Consider the following 27,233-nt stretch of genomic DNA (forward strand, 5'->3'; position numbering starts at 1 on the left):
TGTGCAATTAACTGGCAGCAAACAGATGAGAAGCCTGGGAGAGATGATACTGCTAAAGAATCATGAACCCAGTCTTTAAATGCTTGTGACTTTTTGGGAAGCCTTTTTAAAAAAGCAACACTGGGTAGCAGGTAGTGAAAATGCAGTCCCTAAGAAGAGCAGATTCCCAAACATCATCTTCAGAATTGGCCAAAGAGAACAAAAAGAAGGGAGAAAAATATCCCACAGGTAGAACCAGATGTCCCCTGTCTCAAGACCAAGACAAACCATATTTAAATTAGATGGAGAAGACTAAGAGACCCCAGAACCTCCACTGGATGCAGTTACTGGGTGAGATCTGGAGATGGTGAGGGTGTCATACATGTAGGAAGAAATGGAATATGATAATCAAAAGGAGTAGCCATGTATGGTGGTGCACACCTGTAATTCTAGCACTCAGGAGGCTGAGGCAGGAGGATCACTATGAATTCAAGGCCAGTTTGGGCTATATTGTGTGTTCAAATTCAGCCTGCACTACAAAGCAAGACCCTGTCAAAAGAAAGAAAGAAAAGAAAGAAAGAAAGAAAGAAAGAAAGAAAGAAAGAAAGAAAAAAAGTAGAAAGGGTAGATTGTGGCTGAGACAATGGTATGTACGTGTATTTCATTTCCTTGGCGCACAGCAAGAGTATATTTCCCAGTTTCTCTGCAGTTGGGGGAGGGGAACCTTTATCACTTAAAATTAACAACAATGCTTAACATTAATATCTAAAATTAGGTCCGGGAGCTGGGTGAGGAGTCTGGGAGAATGAAACGAGGAAGACTGGAGAAAAAGTCAAATGTGCTTTCGTTTTTTGCTACTCCAGACTCACACCAGGCACATGGCTCAGCTCTTCTCCCTACTTTGTCTTCCTTCTCTTCAGTGAATCCCGTGAAGGCGAGGCTAGCCCTCATGTAGTCAGATCAGACCTCAAAGGTGACTCACTCTGGCCCAGCCTCCCTCTTTGGAGAGTCTATGCGGGCGGCCAGTATTAAGTTGATATCGTGCTCCGGCACACACCACTGCTCCAGCCTTCTCTGCATCAGTACCAGTGAGCAAACAGGAGCGCAGAATGATTAAACTACCGGAAACACCCAAAGTGATGGAGACATTGTACTCAGCATCCCTGCTCTATTCCTGTTGCCAGAATAACTGCAACTCGCCAAGGTCTCTGTGATGTGCCTTCGTCACCGCTAAATGGTGAGTCCTCCAGAGCCTGATCTGCTCATACTGAGCCTCCAGAAAGGAAGACCACCTCCAAAGGAACAAGCCCCAGCAGCCACCTCCTCCCTCAGCCTGGCCTGGCAGGGGCAGGGGACACTGTTCTTTTCCCTTCCCACAGCTTTGCCTGCCACATCGAGGCCTTCTAAGCTCTTAAAGAAGTTCTGTGTATTTTATTGTTGTGATGGAGTAAGCCTAGGCTTCACTTTGTGTCCTTTCTATAGGAAGAAAATAACCCAAGAAATCTGGTTATTGCTACAAATTTCAGGGGTTACTTGTTTATTACTAGAGCCAGACACAACAAGAGCAGACAGCTTCCCTTTTAGTAAAATGGTTTTGATAAAGCTCAAGATAAACAGTAAACCCATCTTATGACAGAGCTGCTTAAAGAGAAAGTGGTTCTTGGTCCTTTGGCCCTTCACATCCATGTGTTACCCAGGATTCTGGACATCATTCCAATTTCAAGCCATGAAGACTAGAGTGCTGACACTGCCAGCAAGGGTGAGGTCCTAAGGTAGACACAGGCTCATCCTCTTAAACTGATTTGTAGTTTACCTACGCATATTTCTAGGTCAAAATCATTCTCACTAAGAACTTCAGAATGATGACCTTACTGGTTTCCAGAACCCACTGGTGCTGGTGAAAAATTGGGCATCAATCCGCCTCTCATTTTGGGAGGTTCTTCTTCAAATAGCTATCCTAAAGTGAACACTACCCCAGACCACACTCCATGCTGCCTGAAGCGGAGATTACATGAGCAATTCCACCAGTGCAAGCTCCTGAAGCCTCTCCCCTGCTGTGTACCTTCCCAGCATTTACTGCTGTGCGCTGCCTCACCCAGCAGCCTGAGTAGTGAACCACACCCGTCTGCCGATGCCTGCACAGCGCCCGCTGTGGCCTGCACTGGCCATTCCCTAGGTCTGCAGTTCAGCCCTCATCCCAGTGGTGGTGACCCTGTGGCATGTGTGCCGCTGCAGGCTGTCACCATTACAACTCTAAAAGCTCTAAAGGGTTTGGCAACACTGTGACCTAGAGGCCTTCCTGCCCTGCTCCACACTTCCTGGCTGGTATGGCTACTTCTTTCTTGGTTTATGCTTTTGTTTTGCTGCAGTATACATTCTTTTTTATTTTTTTGTACTGGGGATCAAGCTCATGACCTCACACTTGCCAGGAAGGCACTTACACCACAGAACTAAACTCCCGGCTGCAATATATATTCTTGAAGCTTCCTAAGAAAGGATAACTCACGAGTAAACTTTTTTGGACTTTGCATGCGTGGATATTCTTGACAATTTAACTTACGGATAGTTTCACTAGTTTGAGAATTAGAGCCGTAAATCATTTCCTGGCACATTTTGTAGGCCTTGATGTGTGACTTCTGCCATGAGTGCTGAGATGGCCAAATGCTTTCTGATTCCTGACCCATCTGTACGACCTTTCTCCCCCAACCTGAGAGCCTTGAGGGTCTCCTGTTGAATTTCATAATTTCTTTTAGCTGTGATGCTGAAAAGTTATGTCTAGATGGATAGATGTGATGGGATAAATTGATGCATGTAAAGCAGCTGGCACAAACTGGTGTTGAAGCTCACCATGGACTTACATACTTGAGGGCCAGATGCATTTCTTACGTACCTTTATGATTCTCACAACTTTTGGAACATGCTGGGCACATAACAGATTCTTGATAAATAGACTTGGTTGTCACAGACCTATTGCTGCTGTTATGTTTTTGTGGGACTTAATGATACTTATCCCTCAATTTACAGCTCAATTTACAGCTATGTCAAAAGAGGAGAAATACTTTTTGACTTGCTTATCACTTGAGTGTAGCAAGCCTGTAATTAATGGTGTGATATATTCCGAAAGTTAAAATCCCTCTACAGATGTCAACTACAGTCACTAACCTTTTGACAGATACACATATAGTTGAATGTTTGTACGCAAATAAGAGACATTTGTTTTGAAGACAAGCCTAGACCATATAACTCTACCTGGGTTTTTTTTCCCTAGAATACTTGTTTTTTTTTGGGGGGGGGGGGGTGAGGTGGTACTCAGGGTTTTGCACTTAGCTTCATCCCCAGAAGTTTGTTAAGTCTGGTTCTCACTAAGGTCTTTAGTTCTAAGTCTCTAATTCACCCATGGTAGGCTCAAAGTTGCAATCTTCATTACTCAGCCTACCCTTCACCTCATTTGTTTTCATTTTTGCTTTTGTTTTGGGTACCGAGGATCAAATTCATGCCCTTGTGCTTGCTGGGCAGGCGCTTAGGCTGCTGAGCTAAATCTCCAGCCCTACCTTATTTATTTTTGAGACAGGACTCAATCACTAAATTGCCCAGGCTGGGCTTGATCTTGTGATTCTCTTGCTTTAACCTCCCAGAGTGCTGAGATTAGAGGCATGTGCCACCATGTCTGGCTCCTTCCTGAATTCTTTTTTTTTTCCTTCCTGAATTCTTGACTGTGATAGTTTTCTTCCTTAAGAAACAGGGAATAGAACTTTGTTCAACTGCTGAAAGCTATGCATTCAGTAGTAGAAAAATAAAGGTGGTGAATATTTAGTGCTAGTCTCAAGCTGAATGAGTCTTTCTAATTTTCTAATATCTTATAACCTTCAAAAAGGGTTTTGAAAAGAAGTTTTGATGTTTGTTATGGCAAGTAAAAAGAGAAATGGCAGTTTATAGTTCAGATATTGATGAGAGGTATATAGATAGAAAAAGCATTTTAATTGTCTCAGTCTCGCAATAGAATGAAAATAAAAGTGAAAAGTCAAGGAATTAAGTGTTGGCATCACTGGAATGGCCTAGAAGTTTAAGCAAAGTTTAATGCAAAGAAGTTTAAGTGAAGAAATTAATGTTGGGGTAAGAACAAAGTCATCTATCAAATAGCATGGACATAGTTATTTCTAATCTTCAATTTAAATTTCTGTTATCAAAGCAGGTTACTATATGTTGTATATTGTAGTACTTTTCAAATTTCATTTTTAGCAGATGGGTCCCTATGTTTCCAACTGAAATTTTGTAAGACCATAAACATGAAGCTGATTTTTGGGACTTAAGAACTTTGGATGAGGGAGCCAGAACAAAGCCCTTGTGACCTTCCTTATTCTCCTCGCAGCAGACTCTAAGATTTCTCTAAGAAAACAGAGCTTGAATATTACCAATGAGTAAATTCCAAGTTGGAAATAGGAGCTACTTCTGTAGAAAGAGATATTTCTATTTGTAAAGAAATGGACGGGAAAAGTTTAACTTACCCAGAGCACAAGGACGTTCAAAAGTTGGTCCATTTGCGTTCGTTTAAAGATGGCTTTTCCACTGTTCTGCATTAATTTGGTGTCTGGCCCTAAGCAAAACAAGGAGACATCAAATCTTAGAATCCCTGAGTATACTCAGAGGCTTGAAATTGGTTGAAGTTACCTTTATGTTCACCTATTCTGGCCTCGTAAGTAATTAAGTTAAAGGCCTGGAGAAGAGCTTGCACTGGTGCTAATAACCCAGAGGGAAATATTTCCAAGAGTGGTCTTCACCGTCCTTACAAAAGTGTATTCATACTGACTCCTTGCTTTGTAGTTCCTCAGCCTTAGCTTTCCTTAAGTTTCCTTAAGGAAAGCTAAGATGAGTTTCCTAGATGAGTTAAATCAGAAATCACAAGTTTCTCTCATCACCATTTGGTTTATTTGGCAGGGAAGGAATTCTCTGATAAAGAGATCTCTGCCTTCTTTGGAAGGACCCCACTGCCAGGTCAATCTATATATAGTTTCTAATTGGGAATAGAAGACAGACGCAGTGACAGTGATTTTTCCTGAGGCAGAAGATGAAGAGCTAAGGCTTCTTTGGGACTGAGTGATCCCATGTTTCGTCATGACAGGGAAGACCATAACTAGAACTGAGAAGCTTTTAATTGCCACTGGGACTAGAGTTGCAAATTACTAACTAGGGATATGGTTGCAGATTAAGATAGCATAAGAAGGTTTGAAGAAACTGTAAGTAGCAATTTCTCTGGTCTTTTACCATCTGATTATTACTTTTATGTGTGCTCTAAGGAATGAATTTCATCAGTGTTTACAACTTCCTGGTATGTAGGCAAACACCATTCTTTCCTCTGAAGCATTTGTGAAGGTCTTCACGTCATGAGAAGTTTTGCTCAGAAACTGGACGCTTTAGGGACCGTACCTGCTGAAATCCTTAAAAAGCATCTTCCGGGGTTTAGTCACCTTATTTTCCATAGAGCTAAGAAGGCAGGAGTGCCTGTGTAGGAGTAGACACTCTAGAAGAAGATAAACATGAAGCTGCTTTTTTGGACTCAAAAATGGTGTTTTCTATGGTAAATCCTGCTCGACACCTCCTACTAGGGTGACTGTTATGTTATAGTTCAGATCTTAAATGTTCCCCAAAAGATCATGTGTGGAAGGGTTAGATCCCAGCTGATGGCACTATTGGGAGGTGCTGGAAACTTTAGGAGGTGTGACCTAGATGGAGGAAGTTGGGTCACTGGAGGCATGTCTTTGAAGGGTTTACAGACTCTCCCCCTTTAACAATCAAGTTATGGTCCCACAACTAGGTATTAAATGAATTGGTCATTAGTGAGAAATTGTATATAATATGTAGAATATTCAGAACAAATAAATGGTCAGAGAAGACAACTTTATGACCTTGTTTTTATTTGTATGGCTTTTGTATGTAGTCCTGTAATGTATAACAGAATATGAAACTACATAGTATACTGTATCTATATGTTAGTAAAAATTACAGTGCTGTATAAACAAAATATATTGCACAAACAAGACACTGAGGCTCCATAAACAAAAAGTATACCAAAAAAAGATGGGTGATAAATCTGAGTGGTGGGCTGTAAGTCTCAGCAGTCATTAACAGGTAGTCATTAATAGTCCCTGATGGGGAACATCTGTATGGGGACCTAACCCTTTCTTCCCTTTTTGTTTCTGGCCACCATGAAGGAAGTGGAACACAACCCTGGAAAATCCCTTGCTAAGTATTATGGATTGTGATTCTATATATTACCTGAAGAAAGACCACTACTAATGTGATACCTTCTCTCTGATATAATTATTTATATTTTATATCATTGTCCATAATAAGCATTATTTTTATTCTCTCCCTGTGGGAGTAATACACAAGTATAATCTCACATTTCACACCCTAATCCCCTTATTGTTTCTTTATATGTATCCTTCTGTGTCCAGATATGGTTGGAAAGACTCATGAATACCCAGTGGTCTTGGAGCACAAAGACTTCTAATGAAGCCATAGAGTATGTTGGCAGTGCACTGCCTGGGAAAAAGAGGTCCTTTTTTTTTCTAGGAAATAAGTTTTTTCTCCATCCATCCATCCACCTATGTATCTAGCTCTAAGCTGTAGTGTCCATATCAGTATTCATCTATATCTGTATCTGTATGTCCATATCTGTATCTGTATCCATATCATCTATATCTATGTATCTAAGTGACGTATCTATATCTTAAAAATGAGGCACTCTCCGAATTGATCATGAGTGGACTCCAGCAGGCAGAGCCTGGATATGGCTGCAGGGAAACCTACCAGTATAAACCACTACGCCGTAGCACCAGTCTGTGTTTCTGAGGATACAGCCTCGGAGAAGCAGCTTGTCATGGTCGAGTAAGTACTTCTGCCCTTTATAAGTCAGGATGCCTGTGAATCTGTCCAACTTGTTATTGGGAAGGTCACACTTTATCTCTCCTGTAGGAAAGTAAAGAAGTAAGAGTCCTGGCTTGGTAATCTTAGATTTTCCTAATAGAACGGAAGGAAGCTCAACAGAAAACAAAAAGAAAACCTCTCTCTCAAAATACTGCACTTTTTCTTATCTTCTCCCAGTGACTCCATCTCCCAACCTCTCTTCAGAAAATCAGACAAAGGTTTATTGGCATCAAGAAAGAATAATTCTATATCTGACATGAATCATCCAGGGAGAGAAAAACCTACACAGTAACTTATCACCATTACTACTGTCAGATTGGTGAGTCTCTGAATTTGAAGAAATTACTTAAAGCTTTAAAATACTAGATGTATTTTTTAAAGAATGGAAATAATTTTAATTTTTCATGATTAATAAAGTAAATATGTCCCTATAAATATTTGTGCAATGCTAAAATGCTAGATAAAATAAAATCTACCCATTGTCTGGAGAAAAGTGCTATTAACCTTTTAAAATATGACCTTTAAATTTTTTCCCTATAATGCATTCAGTCATACTCCCAAACAGGTTTCTATTATATATGCTATGCAGTCTCTTACAATCTGTTTTTCCTGTTAATATATGAATATTTTCTACGTCAATAAATATCAACTTGTATATTTCTATAATAAATTGTATAGAACTTCCTGTGTGGATGTATCACACTTTATCTAACCAGTCCTTTACTGATGAAAGTGTGGGTGGGCAACTCTATTTCCTAACTCACCATCAAAAGTAGACAGTAGCTCCAGGTTGTCTTCCAAGTCATTGGTAACTGAGAGGGCCTGCTTCACTTTCAGGTTGGTCTCACTAGAGTAAAGAGCACAGGATCATTAGGGTATAAGCTGTATACATAACAGAAGCACAGGACCAGTTTCTGATTTCTTCATGGAATTTTAGAAAACATGTTTCCAGCAGAGCTTGGGCCATGTATTTGAGCTGTAAGAGTTCTCTGCCTTTAAGGGAAGGACTGTGCTGACCTAACTCTACAAGGGAGCCAAATGTTGGCCCACTCACTGCCCCTCTCTTCCCCTCACCCTCTGTAACACATGATCACTAATTTAACACAGAGATCTATCTGGTCAGAAGCACTGGAAAAGCTGAAGAAATATCATGTAGTGATCTGGAGGTGGCACCTACTCCCTTCAAGAACAAGGAGAAGGTTCCCGCAAGAACCTACATACCCTCCAAGGAAACAAACTCCCAAAGTCATAAGCAATTACAGGGCCCATGAATTAACATTTGCTGGTACAAGAATGCATAGAGACACAAGCCAAAATAGAAGCCACATTTCACAAAGCTTAATGGCACCAAGAGAATAGTTTTTAGAATGCAGATTGGTACAAAATTGTAGGCTGAGCTCTCTGAAGATGGCCCTGATCCTCCTAAGACCTTAGCTTTTTTTAATCAGTAAATAATTTTTTTCCACACTCAATTTTCTCCTGGAAACTCTAGAAATCTATTCTGAAAATGTACAGTTCCATTGACCTCTTCCCTGCCACTAAGCATTGTGAAATGCAGCTGTCCCAAGGTATCTCCAGGGGGTTGGACCTAGGACTCCATAGATCCCAAACCCATGGATGCTCAAATTTCTTACATAAAATGGCACAGTATGGATGCAGTCTCTATATACACCCTCATGTATACTTTAGATAACCCCTCAACCACTTATACATTTTTTTCTGGTACCAGGGACTGAAACCAGTAAATGCTGAGCTACATTCCCACATCTGTTTTTGAATTTTATTTTGAGATAGGGTCTTTCTAAGTTTCCCAGACTGACCTTGAACTTAGCATTCTCCAGCCTCAGTCTCTTGAATAGCTGTGATTACAGGTAAGCATCACCATACCTTGCAATTTATAATTCTTAATACAACGTAAATGCTATGTAAATACTTGTTCTGTTATATTGTTTAAGGAAAAAAAGTCTGTGTAGGTTCAGTGTAGAGGCAAATTTTTTCTAGTATTTTTAATCTGATGGTCTTAGAGTTGCAGATATGGAACCTATGGATATGGAGGGATGACTGTACTACAGCTACACACAATATTTCCATATGGAAAATACAGAGTTTGCCCAAATTCTGCACCCAGTTGATGCTCAATTAGTGCCATTAAAAGCTCAGCTTTAGCTCCATTTGTCCCAAGGATCTGGCATCCTGTTTTCTCCCAAATGGATATTTCTAGATTCTCTGGCTCATATACTATCATATCCATTTGAGAATAAAGTTAATTCTATTTCATGCTCTCAGTGAGATGTCACTCCAAGCTGGATAAAATGGTCTTGATGAAGCATCAGGAGAGAACACTTACCCATCCAGTTCTGCTGTTTCTACGTATGCCAGACCGTGTGACTCACTGCTTGAGAGCAATAGTATATCTGCCTGAGATAAGAAAAGCCAGAAAAGATGAGAAAAACAAGCCCTTGACGTTACAGTATAACCAAAGTAGTCTCTTAGGAATAGGTATTCACACAAAGAACTTTACAGAGTTGGTTTTACTTTCTTTTTCTGGGACCCATCACTGCTACCACACACCCCTTCCAAAGGTGTTCACACTTTACCTGTAGCTACGTTGAGAGATGGACAAGGGCAAGGGTCTTATCTTAGGAGCTGTTGATCTCCAGTGCAAAAGGGAGGCAGATGAATGTCACCACAAGCAGTAGTAGCAGAAGTGCCCTAAGGATTCCTAGTTCCCACTCAAGCCACAAATCAAAAAGCCATAGCCAGGAGAGGTACTCACTGTAACACACTCGTTATTTTTTAGTTTAATTATATCTCCCACTTGGACATTCATCCATTTGTCCTCCTCCATCCTGCAAGAAAATGATCTTTGAATGTCTGCTCTGAGAATTTTCCCAATGCTCTGTTTTGATAATCAATAAACAAAAAAAACCAAACCAAACAAAACAAAACAAAACAGACTGAGATGAATATAGTCAAAGTCCAGGAGGACCAATTGGTTTGTGATGCTTCCTTACTACAGTCAAGAACAGGGCCCATTTCCTTGTCTTCAGGATACAAAGGTTTCCTAGAACCCTACAGAAAAAGATATGCATGCACAAAAGAACTTTAAAAGTGAAATAATTCAAATAGTAAAGAAATATGTAAATGAAAAAATTAAAGTCTCCTCTCTCCCCAGCCTTACTCCTGCTCCTACATTTCCTTGTATTTCTTTCTAGAAAATGTCAATTCATAAAATCCTGGAGAACATATATAGAAGTTGTGATTCATTCTTTTTTTTTTTTCCTTTGGTACCAGGGATTGAACTCATGACTTGCACTTGCCTGGAAGGCTCTTAAGCCGCTGAGCTAAATCCTTGGCCCTGACTCATTCTTTTTTTGATACTGGGGATTGAATTCATGACCTGGCACTTGCCTGGCTGGCACTTGTACCGCTGAGCTAAACTCCCAGTCCCACTCATTCTTTTTAATAGTGAGATGTACTCTGTCATATAGCTGTACCAAATTTATTTACTTATGTGGAAACTGGACAACCTTTGACCCTTGAAATGCCATGCCCCATAAATGGCAGCCTGGAAGTGGGAGCAGATTCCCCAGTAACACTGACTCTTCCCTGCTTGCTCTGTACTCCATTTCTCCAACTGCACAGGACTCGTAAGTCCTTCTCCCTGATAAAGGCCTAGGAGGATGGACACACTGCAGTACCTTTTTAGAAACATCACCTCCTTGGACAATGCTACGATGCTAAGGACTCACAGAGCTGGGAAGCAGAGGGCACATTTAAAACCATTCTCCTTTCATCTTTGAATGCAGCTTTGTCCCCTATGGACCATGACACACCACCACTTTGCCAGACCCACAGAGGAACAGAACACCTTTTCCTTGACAAGGGCCAAATTTCTTTTATATAAAAATTCCTTTAATGTATACTGACTCTTTTAGAGAATTTTCTGATAGTACTGCAGATTAGTAGCTACAAGCCTTGCAGAAAGACCTCTGAATTTTCTTTTTTTGTCTTTTTCTTTTTTTATTGGTACCAGGGATCGAACTCACAACCACACACTTGCAAGGCAGGCGCTTATGCCACTGAACTAAATCCCCAGCCCCTGAATTTTTATTTTGATCTGACATTTACTTCTGTGAGTTCTCTGGCATTCAGTCTACCATTATTTTCACAGTGATACATGAAGAGAAAGCAATGCTATATAACATTCTGTTTTCTTCTGGAGATATAAATGCTTATATTTTATTATATAAGAAGTTGCCAGACTACAATTTATTCCTAGACTATTTTAACAACCACAGGTCCCAGACTTTGGAAAGGGGCAGGCACTCCTTACTGATTTAAAATATGGAATCCTGTTGTGCCACAAGTACGCTTTAAACTTCCAGGCTTTGTGCTCCAGCTTATTGTTCAAAAGTATACCAGAGAGTGAGAGAAGACAATACTTTGACTTGAAGGGAGACCATTCACATTATATTCTGTTTTGTATGAAGATATCTCCTAGCGTTCTGTACCTCCTGGAGGTCATGTTACAAATACTTAGAAATACAAAATAAAATAAAGACAGTACCTTTTTCAAAAGCATGGCTATACTTGGCATAAGTAAGAAGCCCGGAAAAAAGAGGAGAATGAAATCTATAACAGTAAGTATAGTCTAAGGATCTTGCCTAGGGTGGGCAAGGGGATTGCCAGTTTTAACAGTCTAGTAATTTGAATTTGAATTTTTCCCTCCAGAGAGATAAGAGATGAAAGATTATGATCTTAAGAGGTAATGGGTTGGAACTAATAACCCCGCATAAAGCACTGAAGTACAATGCCTATAGTCTAAAATATAAATCAACTCACTGGTAAGATAGTCTGTTTAAAATCATACAGGTTGGATGGGTGGGTGGGTGGGTGGGTGGAGAGTCAATGAAAGGAGGACTTTCCTGTGAGAATCTGAAACTTCGGATGGTATAGGGTTCACATTTAAACTTCCTCCAGCTGGGTGTGGTGACGCAAACCTGTAGTCCCAGCACTCAGGAGGATTGCTGTGAGTTCAAGGCCAGACTGGACTACATGGTGAGATCAAGACCAGCCTGAACTGCACTGCAAAATTCTGTCTCAAAAATACCAGACAAAACAACAACAATGAAAAACTTCCTTCAGATTAACTGTTGGCAGGTGAAGCCCTAAATTACTTGACAGAGGCAGAGATAAACCTCTCTAGAGGAATGCTACTTCAGCTCAGGCTACTTAGAATTCCTAAGAAAAAGCTCTTTTAAACAGATGCAAGGAAACAGAATTACTCACAAATAAAAAATGACAAAAACTGCAACTTGCTAAACAGAGAAAATTTTAAAATAGCAGCATTTCTCAGTGGATTCTAGAAAAAAAAAAAGCTGCCTTTTAGAAAGGAAACCATTCTAACCATACAACTCACCTTTGCATATTAAATTAATCAGACACTGCTTGCAATGTCTGACCAGGGCCACGCTAATTAACTTCCTCCTAAAATTACTCTGTGACAAATTCTTCTCCAATAATGCATTCAATCCAACTGCTCAACACTTGGGGAGTTCATTTGTCTAGATTTATTTGGTCATTGACTCCCTAGCTTGCCCAGTTTCGAAAATACTTGGCTTTGTCTTTTAATTTCTATTTCTCTTCTTTTCTTCCTAACCATAACTGACCTTTTAGGTGTCCTATGAAAAGTTTTAAAAGTTCAAACCTTTATGGAAAAAACTTTACTAAGAGTAACAATCAGACACAACAAATGCAAGGACTATATGTTTAAGAACTTCAGATAATCTGATAAAAAATCATAGCACCTCGGTGTCCTATAAGGCCACCTGAGAAAGCCTGCACCTCAACCCCAAGTTTCTTCAAGTTTGCACTTTCTTAGAAGCATGGCTCTGCTCACATAGGTCACTCTCCCTTCACACAATGCCGATGTGTTGGATTCGTCCTACCCCTTACTGCTTGTACAGATATCACCTCTCCTACAAAGTCTTGCTTTCCTCTTGCTGGCTATAACTGCTGTAATAACCTACTGTGCCTCCTCTGGTAGTCTTCCTATTGTGCTCTGTATAGGAATGTGCCTGCCCCCTTAGGGTCTTGCCAGCACCCTACATGGCTGTGACCAAGCAGTGGAGTCAACATGAGACCATCTTGGATTGCAACAAGAAAGACAACTAAAGCTGTAGTAGAATGGCCAGTGAACCATTGTTTTAAAGACAAATGTTGCAGTACTAACCTGAAAATATCCATGTACATATTAATATAATGCTATCATACATTAATTGCTTTTATATATTATTTCATTTTTATTTTCACAGGCATCTTCTGAGATAGAGAATATAATTTCCACTTTATAGACATCTGAAGTAACATTTAAATTTCAGGGCATGCTAGATGACACCTCAAATTCTTCTAATGTTCAGTCTAAGGTCCTTTTCACTCTTCTGAATTGCCTTTCCAAATGCTCCGGCACACGAGGCTGTCTCTCTCCCATGAGTGGACTGCCTAAACTGGCTCCTCAGAACGAGCTTACCTGCCATCCACCAGCAGCAGAACAGAACGGTTGTTAACTTGATGGTCACTTTGGTGCCTTTTCTAAAATCACACAAGAAAATGTTCAAGAAATATGACACAAGCAAACTGTGCGTAGAATTTTAACATTTTGGAACACCGCCCAATGTAAATCCTGTCTTTAATTCTTTCCCCTGCCTCATGGGCCTTCTACTGTTAAAACCAGACCAAGGGGATGTTATCTCCTGGGGGCTGGTTAAGAAGATCAGAAAAAGAACCCAGGGAGAAGAAAGAAACAAAGTCTTGTGAGATATTAGAAACCAAAGCCTGGGAGAATGAGAACAAAAAATACACCACAGATTCAGAGGACAGAGTAGCCAGTGATGGGCAAGACTAGTGTCCCAGAGTCTGTGGCAGGAGGGGAGAGCCTAGCATTCTTAGACACGCTCGCGCCCCTATCCCAACGGTGGAAGCATCTACAAAAGATGGATGCAGGGAGGAAAGGGGCAAATATTCAAAGGCCAAATATCAGGAGCACAAATTCATGACCTGCCCTAGCACTCTACCCGCAGGAACTGCCTCCTTCCCTGGGAGAAGGGAATGATGAGGATGGGGTCAGAGAGGGTCCCGGATGTGTTAAAATTTTTCAGAATTGCCTCAACACATTTATGCTAAAGAGACAGAACTCCAAACTGGAAGCAACTGGGTCACCCTGAGTGGGAAGCTGAATTTCTCATTGTCACTGAAAAGATTAGGGGTAGGTTATGTGCATGCTGTGAGCTAAAATGAGCTCAGTTGCAGAGAAATAAAGCTACACTTTTGCACATCTAGCCTGTGATTGAAAAGTACACGTCCACATGTACTAATCCTAGACTTCACAAAGTTAAGGCGTTCTCAAACTTTGGTCTAAACTCTATTGGCAAAATCCAAAGCGCTCTCTAGGGGAAACTGCATGGACTGGCTTCCCAAATCCCACCAGCAGTTGTAGGGCTGGTCTTCCCTCTTGCAGCATTCACCGTGAACCAGTTTCTCTTTCCATGGCTGAGAAAGGAGTGACCTTGTCTATGACATGAGGCTTCCTAAAACCAGAGGGCTCCTAGATGTGCATGCTGAATAGAACTGAAAGTTGGAAAGGGAAATAGGGAGAACTGGAGAGAAGGGAAATGTGGAGACAGAAAGGAGAAAAAAGAGGAAGAATAGGAGAAACGGAGCGGGGGACAGGAAAGGAGAAGGGATATAAAATGAGAGAAGAAGGAACAGAAGGAGGAGGAGGACAGTGAAACTTGAGACAGCTAAAGGAAAGTGGGTTATCAAAGAGGAAAGGGAAGGAGAGCTGGAAAGGGCTAAAAAGGTGGTGGCTTCAAGCCCTACCCTATGCCTTCCTGGCTGCGGTAGCCCACCAGTCTTGGGCCTATGGGAATTAGTGCATATCCCTCTGGGATGGATGAGGAAACAAGGAAGGGAAGCATCTCTCTTCACTCAGTGCTTCTTAGGACAAGGTTCATCTGGGCAGTCTTCTTGCCCACAGCCTGACTAGGTCATCGAGGGACAGAAGGAAGAAACCCTACCAAGTCATCGATGGCATCTTTCACAGCTGTTATGGACAGCACCACCATCAGGGGTATCACAGTTGTGTAACTTGCCAAAGAGGAAATCTGGGGAATCATCTGTAAGAGGCAAAGAAAGGAAACCTGGGGTCAGAAAATAGAAAGGACTATATATTTTTCTCATCTCCCTGCCCCACCACTGTTTGCACTTTGCTAGTATCATAATAAATCCAACAATCCGAGTTGCTTTCTACTGATATATAGCCTTTAACCCTGTAGTCCTCAAAATGTAAGTAAAGAAGAAAAGTCTATACATTGCCACCTGTCTGTTCTGAATCCCACTACCTTTGTCCTGATGGAAAAGAGACATCTGTTTCCTGATGATGAAAGGTGCCAGGTATAGGGTGTTATGAGTGGATGTAGGAAAACCAAAACCTCTCCAGTGTTCCTTCAGTGCCAGAGGAGGGGGGATGATCTGTCTGCCCCCTTCTCCCAGTGTGTGCCAGCCCTATGCTGAGGCTTTTCTTTGTGCTAGTGCTCATATTCTAAACCATCATTCCTCTCTGTATGTCAGCTTTCTGCAGTGGCATCTGGAATAAGAAAGAAGAATAGCTTTGCAGTTAGGGTTGGAGTAGAGTCTGTGGTGAGGTTAACTGTGACCATGCATCCATAATGAGGAAGGTTCCTTCAGGGTTCCATGACCTCATGTCTCCTCCCTTCTATACAGGTTTGCTTTGCACTGCCTAATCCTGACTTCACTAGGACACTGGCCCAAAACTCCACCGACCCATTTGTCTGTGTCTAAAGAAAAGACAGTATCTCTCAGTTTAGCTTGACCCTAGAGAAACTGATAAGCCACATGTGGAAAAGGACTCAAGAATCAATACCTGTAGGAATACCAAAACTAGGAAATAGGCATTTGCAAGTTTCCGGAACTGTTCAAATAGGTTCATGGGCAGGAAGTTTAAGGCATTATATTTTGAGGTCTTGATGGCATTGTCCTACAAGTAAAAAAAAAAAAAACAGTAACAATATAACAAAAAACAAGAAAAATTACAGAAACAAAAGACAGCTCAAAATTGGGTCTATCTGTTGGTTCATTCAATATTCTGTATACATTTATTGAATGTCAAGTGCAGCCAATACTGTGAATACAGAGGTGGACAAGACAGATGCTGTTAGGCTGAGACAGGAGGACTTCTGTATGTTTGAGGCCAAGCTGGGCTACAAAGTAAATTCAAAACCAGCCTGAAGTGCATAGTGAAACCTGCCCCAAAAAGGCAAAACAAACAAACACACAAAAACAAAACAAATGCTCTTTTCTGAGAGGGCAACAGTTTCTTGGAGAAACAGTACTGACATTTCACAACTATGTTTAATTCCCATGACCACCATGTAAGGTGAATCTTATTATCCTCTTCTTATGAATGAAAGAATTGAAGATTAGAAATGCTAAACTACTTACGTAATACTTCAGAGTTAGTAAGGAACAAGGCTAAATTCAAACTCAGGTCTGCCTGATGCTAAAACCTATTTAATGTGCCTTGCTGCTTCTTCTACAGGTCTAGAAGAAGGGAAAAAAAAAACCCCAGCTTGCCATAGCTTGAACAGTGTCATTAGCCCAAACCATGCCAGCTCAGGAATCATAAACTAATATCCCACAGAGACCACAACATATCTGAGCTTATAGTTTTATATCCATACACATTTTTTTATTAAGGAGAAAAAGAAAAAAAAGCAGAAATAGGGTACAAGTTATACAGAATTTCAGAAAAAATAAACAATAGGAAATCACTAGTTAATAGATTACATATTGTTATCTTAGAAATAGTTGTTCGAGTTACAAAATTAAAGCATATAAAGTGGACTTTCAAACAGTGAGACTGGAAACAGTTTTGTTCAATGATCCAACAAAACTCAGTAATATGGTTATTTATCTTATACACTTAAATATATATGCGGTTATATTCTTTAGAGCGCTTTCTTTTCCTTTCTTTTGTACAATGACAATTACACATTTTGGGTTTTATTACTCCCACAGTTCTTATTACTTTTTTTTGAAGAGAGTAAAACCAAATGTGACATAACAGAGGAGAGTCAGTCAAATCAAAAGGATGAACATAATAGATAATGTAAAAACAAAATACTAGGTGATCAACAATGGTTACCATACTGCTTCTTGCTATCTTAAAAAGAATTGCTTATATCATCAGTTATAATAAAATTGAACAAAACAGTAAAGAATAAAACCAAAACATTGGAGACATTACAGGGCTTTAAAAGAAGATAATAGTCAACCAGAATGGGCGTCATAATGAATCTTATTGTCTTTACAGTTTTTACCTATACTTTCAAACTTGGTACTATCAAGCAAAGCAGAATAGAGGAAAATCAGTCAAAGCAAGATGGTGAGAGCTACACAGGGTTTCAGATCAAGTTAATAGGAAATCAAAGTGGGTTACTATAATAATATATTCTGCTTTTTTATTTTTCCCTTAATTAAAAAGTAAGTAATTAAAAAAAGGAGATTGAGATAAAAGAGGGCATAACAAAACAGTGCAGGTCAAAGTATAACCATTTAAGCAAAATAGCGTTTCACCACAAGACATCCCGACATAAAAGTAGTTACCATAGTGTCTCTTTTCTTGAAGTCTTTGAGTATAACTTCATATATTGTAGCACCAAACATATCAAGACAATGTAAAACCATTCAAGAGAATGACAGTATTACAGGGTATTTAGGACCAACTATCAGAAAATGAACAACCGTTTCTGTATAATCTCCCTGTCTATAAAAGTTTTTACTTATATTATCACATATAATAAAATCCAATAAGATACAACCTGTCAAGACCGATGGAGACGGAAGAATAAAAGCTTGATGGGACTTCAAAGCAAGATGATACTAAATCAGCACTACCTATTATGATGTCTTGTTTTCTCCAAAATAGCTATTCCTACCATCCAATCTTCTCTGCCTCATTTCTGTTGAGCTCTTTTTCTGTTGTTTGTTGTCAGTTTGTCTTCTTCATTTCGCTTTCTGCTCCATTCATTGTGGCCGCTCTGCCACTGTTTCTGAAGTCTTGGTATTTTCCTTTTTTAGAATATCCTTCAGTATTCTCTGTAGAGTTGAATTGGTGGTTGCAAATTCCCCTAGTTCCTCTTTATCCTGGAAGCACCTTGTTTTTCCATCAATTTCTAGGGACAGTTGTGTGGGATACATCAATCTTGGCTGGAGGTTGTTATCTTTCAAAGCTTGAATTATTTCCCCCCATACTCTTCGTGATTTGATGGTTTGTGCTGAGAAGTCTGCTGTAATTCTGATGGGTGTTCCCTTGTAAGTGATCTGTTTCTTGTCTCTGATGGCTTTTAGTATTCTGTTCTTATATTGGATTTCTGGAATTTTGATTATTATATGCCTGGGTGTAGCTCTGTTTGGGTTGTAGGTGGCTGGGGTCCTGTATGCCTCATGAGCACCTGAGTATCTTTACCTTTTGCTAAATTAGGGAAAGTCTCTTGGATTATTTCTGTGAATAGCTTTTGTAGTCCATTTGTTTGTGTCCCTACTTCTTTTATGTTCTTTTATGTTCTTATGTAGATCCTCTTACCATCTTCTAGTCTTTGTATTATTGCTTGTTATTTTTAAGAAGTTTTTCATTTCATGCTCCCATATTACAAGTCTGCCCTCCAATTCAGATAATTTATCCTTAGTTTCTTTCAAGCTGTTATGCCAGCTTTCGATAGAGTTTTTAGTTTCCTGGTAATCTCTTTGAACTTGCTTCATGTATTCTATGTTTTCTCTATTTTCTCCATCAAATAATTCTCCCCTTTTTTTTTGTTCTTCCATTCCACCATCTGTTTTTTCTTGGGCGGTGCTTAGCATTTCTCTAACTATTCTACTTATCTCTTGCTTTATTTCATTAAATACTTCATTTTTAAACTCATCTATGAGGCTCTGGAGATATCGCTTTATGTCTATTGGTGCCGTGTCTGATATTGCATGTTTTCTGTCTTCCTTTGCATTTCCCTTTCCTGGATCAGTGTTCTCAGGATTGGGGAGTGAGGACCCTTTCTTGTTCCTTCCTCTTCCCATACTTTTTGTTCCTTCCATACAAGTGAATGTAGGAGGCCCAATTTTTTTCTCTTTCTTCGGTTATAGTTTGTTTGAATTGTGCTGGCTAGGTGTTCCTGCCCACTGCAGTGTAATAGGGAGACACAGACCTGAGCAGCCTCTGCTGGGCCCGCCCCTCCAGGTCAACCTACCAAAGGCTTCACTGTTAGGGTGCACCTCCAGGCGCTGGGACCTGTGTTGGACTCACCTACTGGCTCTAAGTCAGTGGCGTCACACAGGCCAGGCTCTCCCCACCAATCCCGCTTGAGAGGGGAATATGTGACTGAAGTCACTGCAGCGCCCCGTTCTAGCAAGTCTGCCCGGTCCCAGTATGTCCTTTGCTGGAGCCTCCTACTCTGTGAAAGGATCCCCGTTCCCCTGACTCACTGCAAGTCGATGTAGGGCTCCCTGCTAGTCCTGTTCTCAACTCCATTCGCAGATTCCCGCTCTCAGAGCTTTCACGCATCTCTCTCCCTGCCCTTCAGATTTGGACGCAGCAGCGGCAGCAGGAAATTCAGATCGTGGCTTCCAGTGGGGCAGGTTCTAGCTTCCACGCTGAGATTTTATCTGTTCCTGTTATAGCACCAGGATTGGATTTCCAGTTGGTTTCTCTTAGCTTAGTTCATTCCTGGGTCAGCAGGGTGTATTGCCCCTTGCTTAGGACTCCTCGTACCGCAGCATTCCTGGATTCTAAGCGGGGTATCTCAGAGAGCCTCCATAGCTGCTGCTATCTATCTGCCATGTTCTTCCAGAAGTCCTCTCCATACACATTTGTATATAGGTAACATAAAATAACTTATGTACATAAAAGCAACACTTATCATTGCAAAAGACTGAAATCAAGTAAACGACTATTTATAAGGAATTGTTTACACGACCATGCTAAATCTATAGAACAAATACAACTCAGCTAAAAAAGAAAAAAATTGATTATGAAAACATATTTAAGATATATTGTGAAAGTTTAGAATAGTGTAAAACATGGAAATGGGAATATATCTTTTTATTTGTTTTATTTGCACACAGAAGCACTAAAGAATACATAAGAAACTAATATAAGTGGTTCCCTTACGGGAGCAGATGTGGACAAGGTGGGAGTGCTGAATCACGACTTTCCAATACACATTTCCCATTCATTGGGATTTAATGGATTATTCATTCACAAAAAGGGAAATACAACCCAATAGGAAATGGACAAAGACCACAAACAGGTAGTTTTCAGAAAAAGAAATGCAAAAGGCTAGTTAATATGAGTAGATTATCAATCTCACTTAAAATTAAGGAAGAACAGGTAATAAAATACTATTTTTCATCTAAAGACTAACACTGAGATGATAGTCTGACAGAAATGTGGATAAATGGGCAGTTCCTACAACAGACACAGGTAAAATTTTTAAGAATATAATTTTTAAGCAGCAGTGGACAATCTGATAATATGCATTGTAATTTTTAATGTGTTTTACTTTTAGGCTGGCCAACTAGCTTCTAGGAAGCTCTCCTGTGCCAAACTATAGATATAATCATGTTCAGGACCATTTATCATAGAAAAAATTCTAGACATTTTAAATGTTCATTTGGTTTAAATAATGTAAGGTTCATCAAAATAAAGAGAAACAATGCCACTGCGAAATAAACAAGATCTATATATATTATAATAGATGTTTAACTATAAAAGATTATTGTGGAGCCATGCTTTCATTTGTGCAAGAAAAAGGAACAACGTTTCTTTTCTAAGAGTTCTATATAAATCTAAAGTCTGAGACATGCTTTCCCCCTGAGCTTAGGGCATTGGGTTATCTTGGTATGAGCCCTGTTCCACAGTTTATTATCTAGGAGTTCAGAAAGAGGTCACATCTACATCTATAGTGAACTCTCTGCTTTCCCAACACAGGGGAATAATATCGTAGGGAAACTCTAGCCCCTTTGAGATAGCCAGAGGCGGGATACTCACTGGATATCCAAAAGAACTGGTGAGCTCTCTGTTGTTGGCTTGCAGAAGTCTCTCATTTTCTGAAAACAGAAACAATGAGAATGATGCCCTCTCTGTGGATCAGCCTGGCTGCTGGTTGCTAATGAAAACAAAGTCCTCACACTTTCTCACTGAGGACATCAGTTTAAAATGAAATTTTCTCTCTTTATTCAAAGAATCAAGAAATACAATAAATGGGGCCTGACATGCTGGTACATGCCTGTAATCCCAGCACTCAGGAAGCTGAGGCAGAAGGATCAGCACAAATTTGAGGCCAACCTAAACTATGTAGTGAGTTCAAGGGCAGCTTGGACTATATAGCAAGACCCTGTCTCAAAACAAACAAACAAACAAACAAATAAGAAATACAATGAATGAGAAATCCCTAAGTGTTCAAGCTTTCTTGAGGCAACAGGAGAAGTATCTTCTGAGGAATCTACACATTAACATTTTTCTAGTGCCCCCTTGATTATTTCTTCTCAGACATTACTGCCAAACACAGAAACCTAGTCCCTAACCTGCATTTTTTTGAGACAGGATTTTCCTACGCAGTTCCAACTGGTCTTGAACTCCCTATAGAGCCCAAGCTAGCCTTGCATTTATAGTGATCTTCTGGTTTCAGCATGCCTAGTGCTAGGATGATGGGTGTGTACCACCATGCATGGCATAAACCTAGTCTTCTCTTGCAAGTCAGTTCCAGCACCTTGTATTAGGATATCTGAAGCCCTTTTCTAAGCCAGCTTTTCCTAAACATGCTGGGAGATAGACTGATATAGATAAATACATATTTTGTGTATATATGAAGTATATTTACTTCCCCAAGGCAAGCCACAGAAACTAGAGTTTCTTTTCCCCAAAGGAGGTATAGAAACCCCTATCTTTCTTAAAGTTTGCCATAAGAAAATTTTCTGACCTACTTTGTCTGAGGGCAAGTTATAAGACCTTCTTGGTTCCATAGAGTTCTACTCCATGCCTTGGAGCAGAACAGAGCAAGGCCAGGAAGAGTCTGGACAGGTGGGCTATGACAGCAAAGAGTCACACACATACGGCCAAAGAAATGTAAGGTTCAGATAAGGAAGAACCACACAATGATTTTAGTTTTTCATGATAATTAAAAAAAAATTTTTAAAATGTTTTATTTTTTTATCGGTACCAGGGATTGAACTCATGACCGCCCACTTGCAAGGCAGGCACTTAAACCACTGAGTTAAATCCCCACCCCCGATAATTAAAAATCTATTTTACTCAGAGAAACAACAGACAAGAAATAGGTAGTACTATGACAAGGTATCAGAAAGACTGCAAAAGAGAGAAAAAACTTTGTTTTAGTACCTTTCTCATACTTTTTCTTGCTTTTTGTATAGATTCTGTGCTTTTATTTGGCAGGGACCTGCAAATAATGGAACCAGCCCTGCTACATAGGTTCACAAGGGATGTATGATTATTTTAGTAAGTAATTTTTCAAGTGATTTTTGATTGAGCTCATGACCTTGCGCTTGCCAAGCAAGCTCTTATGCCACCGAGTTAAATCCTCAGCCCCTCAAGTGATTATTTTCTTTATTTTATTTTATTTTAAAAAGAATAAAATGAAACAAAATAAAACAGAATAAAGTCAATGAAAACAAAACAGTGAAAGGATACAGAACCTCAAAACAAGATAATAGGAAATCAGCAATGGTTACCATTAGGTTTTTTTCAGCACAATTAAGAGATAGATTGATAGAGATAGAGAGATAAAGAGGCCTTTATTGCGGACACAGGAGGGTTGCAGAAGAGTGCAAGATCCCTCAAAAAGGGACTCTGGGGATTGGTTTTTGTGGAGTTGGGCTGGGAGGGGAGCACTTGTGTGATTGTGGAGTACTGGGATTGGAGAGGGCTCAGTGCACGTGGGAAAAAGGAGCGAGAGGCTTCTTTCTGGAAGCAGAAAGTTACAGAAGTTACTATGGAGAGATAAATTGTTTCTCGGCTGGTGCCAAGTTGGGCAGATGTCATGTTAGAGATAGCTGAGCCCCAGGCTGGCACAATCTATCATCCCCACCTTTGTGATTTCTGGGTACAGCTTTCTGCTGGTGAGGGGGTCATGGTGGGGCTACTGCAGTCGTCAGGATGATGGGTTAGGCCCATGTAGAAGCTGGTGCCAGGAGGCTCAGCCAGGACAGGGAGCTCTCTGGTAGTGAAGGTCTATATCCTGGATAGAAGAAAGCTTGGAAAAAACGTTTCAGAAGAAAGAAGCTATAAGAAAAATATAGTACAAGAGGTCCCGTCCAGCAGAGGAGACAGGGGCCTCGCCCCTCAGAGAAGACCAGATGGAAAAACCTTGTCTGTGATGTTCATGTGGCTGGAGAGAGTCTTGGATGGTGATTAAGGAGAGAAGAAATAGAGAGCTGTGGTGTGGGGAGTCTAGGCATGTGGGGGAGAGATAATACCAGCAAGAGTACTGAGGAGTGTGGCCCTAATAGGTACTGAGCAAAACAGGAGGACTCTTTCGTCCTGAGGAGGGACCCACCCATCATAAAGGGTGTATCTCCTTGTTTTGGCTAAGGGTATCGGTGGAAGGAGGTGTTTTTGATGATTGTGTGTAAAGTGATGTCTTTTGTTAGTTGTTATAGTTATGTCTCATGTTTGTGTGGGGGGGTAAACCTGACAGTATGGGAAACAAAGAGTGATGGATGTGTTGATGGCCATGTAGTCTCAAGGGTTTTGTTATTGGTTTTGGAGATGGTGAAGGTGAAGGCCAGGGCATTGTGAGAGCTCTTAGAAAGGGTAGGGAGAAGCTTAGTTTTGGGTTAGTTTGGGGTTATTTATTGCATATTGTAGTATTGGAGAATTTCAGACTGCACTTGGGGTTTTAGCGTGGGGTATATGTGGGAGAGAGGAATAGTGAGGTTGAAAGTTGTCAGTTTAGTTGTGTCATAGAAGGAGAATGAGCAGGAATCATGGAAGAGAGAGTAAGATTGAGGGTTTATTTTATTGTAGGCAGTGTTAGGTGTTTGAGCCTAAAATTGTAGTGAGGAAGAGGAGAGTCTTGGTGTTGTAGGGAGAGAATGTCGGAAGGGATAGTGGATGAGAACCAGCAGTAAGAAATGACAAGGAAGCAAGGAGAATTACAGACCACTGGGGCTATGAATGGTGGCAGAGGTGGGCTAGGTCTTAGGATGAGGTGTGTGTGTAAAATCTTAGTTTTTACCTGGAGTGTGTCCACAATGTTGGTGGGTTGGGAAAGAAGCAGTGAGTGTCCCTGAGGAGAGGTTTAGGTACAAAGATCACAGTTCTGAGTGACCTGACAAATAATATTTTCTAGAGAGGGATGAGTATTGACTGGAGTCCGAAGTTTATAGAAGGCTTTTATGTCTGTGAGAGCAGTTACGCACATCAGTGATGATGTCTAAGGCTTGGTGATCTGGGAGGAGGCGCTTTGATTTTTGGAAAATTTATCTCTCAGTGTTGGGGCTTTAAGTGGGTTTGTGAACTAATCGTAGTTGTGTAGGTGAATACTGAGGTGACAGCAAAGTGTCTGGGCTAAGGAGGAGGACATGAGAAGACATGGCTGCTGTTAGCTAATGTGGCCTGTGTGGTCCACAAAGGCATGACACTGAGACAGCCTGATACCATTTGGTGTTCCTTATAGTGCATGACTGTTATGTGTTGTGGAAGCTGGAAGAATGAGAGGTGCATCAGTGATGGGGATCCTCTGAGTGTTAATTACCTCTTCTTTGCCACGTATAAGAGTAAAGGGTTTTAGATGTGTATTTGTACTGGAGATCTTTTGGGTGGCAGTGGGCTTGCCTCTGTTACCTTAGCACTAACTACAGCATATGTTGCCCTCTTTTGAGTGTTTGTATTTGATGTGTGGTCATTTGTGAACTGCATATCAGAAGCTATAGGGAGGGGAATACTGCTAATGTGAGGGAGGAGAGTAGGAGCCACCTATAGGACCTCAATATAACTGTGGACAGGGGTCTTGTCAGAGGGAAAAATAAGGCAGCTGGGTTGAGGGAGCTGCTGGTGGAGATGGTGATTATAGCGTCTTGTATGAGTAGTAAGTGAAATTGCTGTAGGGAAAAAGATGTCATAAAGGTAGGAAGTGTCCTGTGTGAAATAAGGTCGTTGAGGCAATGGGCTGAGTGGACTACAGTCAGTTGTTTTAAGTGAACTTTTTGGCCTCCTATGTTAGTGTGGCTGCTAGGGCAAGGGCTCAAAGGCAGGGAGGTGAGCTCTGAATTGTGTTGGCCAGTTGTTTTGAGAGCTAGGCTACTGTTTGGAAAGAAAGTCTCTTTTGGTGTCTTAAAATGTGCATTATTATCCTGAGAGGTAGTATATAGAACGAAGGGTTTGGATTGGTTAGGGAGAGTGTGGCTGGGGCCTTTAAAGGGCTACTTTAGTCTAGAGAATGAAGAGTGCAGAGGAGTAGCTACATTGGGAGGCTCTGATAGGGAACATTTGGACACCTTGTAGAGAGGCTGGACTAAGGTGGCACAGTTGGGAATCCAGAGAAAAGAAGTTTGTTAAACTTAAAAAAGATAAAATTTGTTGTTTTGTAGTTGGCACCTGGGGATTATGAAGAAGAGCTTTGTGGCTGAGGCTATATATAGAGCGAGAGGTGGGGGTGAGAGTGAGACTCAGATATTTAACCTTTGGTGTAGTTATCTGGGCTTTAGTAGGGGACACCCTGTGTTTGTGACTTGAGAGCAAGTTGAGACAGGTAGCCCTATGCTGTATAGTTAGAGCATAGGATGGAGAACAGAGGAAAAGATCATCTGTGTATTGAAGAAGTGTTAGGTTTAAGATTGAGAGGTCAGCATCAAGGGCTTGGCTATCCCTGAGCCTTGAGGTAGGGTTGTCTGGGTCAGCTGCATAGATAGGAGAGTGTTTGGATCTGTCCATGTAAAGGCAAAGAAATCTTGGCAATCAGGGTGTAAGGGAATAGTGAAAAATGCTACCAACCCAACCTTGAAAAAAATACTGAAGGATATTATACATAGGCATAAAAATAACTATGACTCCAAAACACCAACAGAAAAAAAAACCAATAAGGAAGACCAACAATTAAACAAAGGGAAAAGGTAAAGAACCAGCAGCAGAAAGATAAGATGACAAAAATAAACCAAATGTATCAGTTATAACCATTAATGTAAATGGCCTCAATTCACCAATTAAAAGAAATAAACTGGCAAAAAGGATCAAGAAACGACATCCGACCGTAAGCTATATACAAGAAACCCATATAACCCAAAAGGACACTCACAGACTGAAAGTCAAAGGATGGAAAACAATACTTCATGCAACAGGACACCCCCAAAAAGCAAGGGTAGCTATTCTGTTTGCAGACAACATGAACGCAAACCAAGAATGATCAGAAGAGATAAAGAAGGTCACTACATACTATTTTAGGGGAAAGCTTCAAGAGGAAGAGATAATAATCCTAAATATATATGCACCAAATTCGGGAGCACCCAGCTATACAAAACAAATACTAATAGAAATGAAAAATCAAATAAACAACAACACAATTATAATAGGAGACCTTAACACCCCATTGACACAAAGAGACAGATCAACTAGACAGAAAATCAGCAAAGAAATAATGAACTGAATGACACCCATAAACAAATGGACTTAGTGGATGTGTATAGAGCGCTCCACCCAACAGCATCAGAATATACATTCTTCTCAGCTTTACATGGGACAGTCACTAAAATAAACCACACACTAGCCCACAGAACATGCTTAAGTAAATGTAAAAGAATCTAAATTATCCTATGCATATTATCTGATCATAGAGCCATGAAACTAGAAATTAATGACAAAAGAAACTGCAAAAACTCCACAAACACATGGAAATTAAATAATATACTCCTGAGCAATCAGTGGGTCTTAGAGGAAATTAAAGAAGAAATTAAACAATATCTAAAAGCAAACAAAAATACAAGTGCACTTACATTGCAATGTGGGATGCAATGAAAGCAGTCCTCAGAGAGAAATTTATTGCGGTGAATTCCCAAATCAGGAAAACAGAATGAACACAAATAAACAACCTGATGCTACACCTCAAGAAAAAAGGAGCAATCCCTAAGACAAAAGAAGGGAGGAAATTATAAAGATCAGAATGGAAATCAACACAATAGAGACTAAGAAAACAATACAAAGAATCAATGAATCAGAGTTGGTTCTTTGAAAGAATAAATAAAAT

At 40.4% G+C, this 27,233-nt stretch overlaps 1 protein-coding gene across 8 annotated transcripts in view; it reads right to left on the reverse strand.

The window, feature by feature from the left end:
* Positions 1–27,233, reverse strand: part of LOC100727223 (phospholipid-transporting ATPase FetA) — a 122,528-nt gene that overhangs the window by 37,251 nt on the left and 58,044 nt on the right. For 5 of the 8 annotated variants that reach the window (XM_063225867.1, XM_063225853.1, XM_063225844.1 and 2 more), the window contains 9 exons: positions 21,026–21,084; positions 15,851–15,964; positions 14,985–15,083; positions 13,439–13,500; positions 9,683–9,755; positions 9,254–9,324; positions 7,671–7,753; positions 6,790–6,948; positions 4,485–4,573 (listed from right to left, as the gene is read on the reverse strand). In XM_063225867.1, coding sequence (XP_063081937.1) covers positions 4,485–4,573; positions 6,790–6,948; positions 7,671–7,753; positions 9,254–9,324; positions 9,683–9,755; positions 13,439–13,500; positions 14,985–15,083; positions 15,851–15,916 — 702 coding nt within the window. In that variant the 5' untranslated portion in view covers positions 15,917–15,964; positions 21,026–21,084. The remainder of the gene's footprint in view (positions 1–4,484; positions 4,574–6,789; positions 6,949–7,670; positions 7,754–9,253; positions 9,325–9,682; positions 9,756–13,438; positions 13,501–14,984; positions 15,084–15,850; positions 15,965–21,025; positions 21,085–27,233) is intronic. The other 3 variants (XM_063225857.1, XM_063225835.1, XM_063225861.1) reach the window with 1 other exon arrangement.

Source organism: Cavia porcellus, unplaced genomic scaffold (genome assembly GCF_034190915.1).
Source record: "Cavia porcellus strain 051 isolate PalLab524CR breed Dunkin Hartley unplaced genomic scaffold, mCavPor4.1 scaffold_1, whole genome shotgun sequence".
In the NCBI taxonomy this organism is placed as follows: Eukaryota; Metazoa; Chordata; class Mammalia; order Rodentia; family Caviidae; genus Cavia; species Cavia porcellus.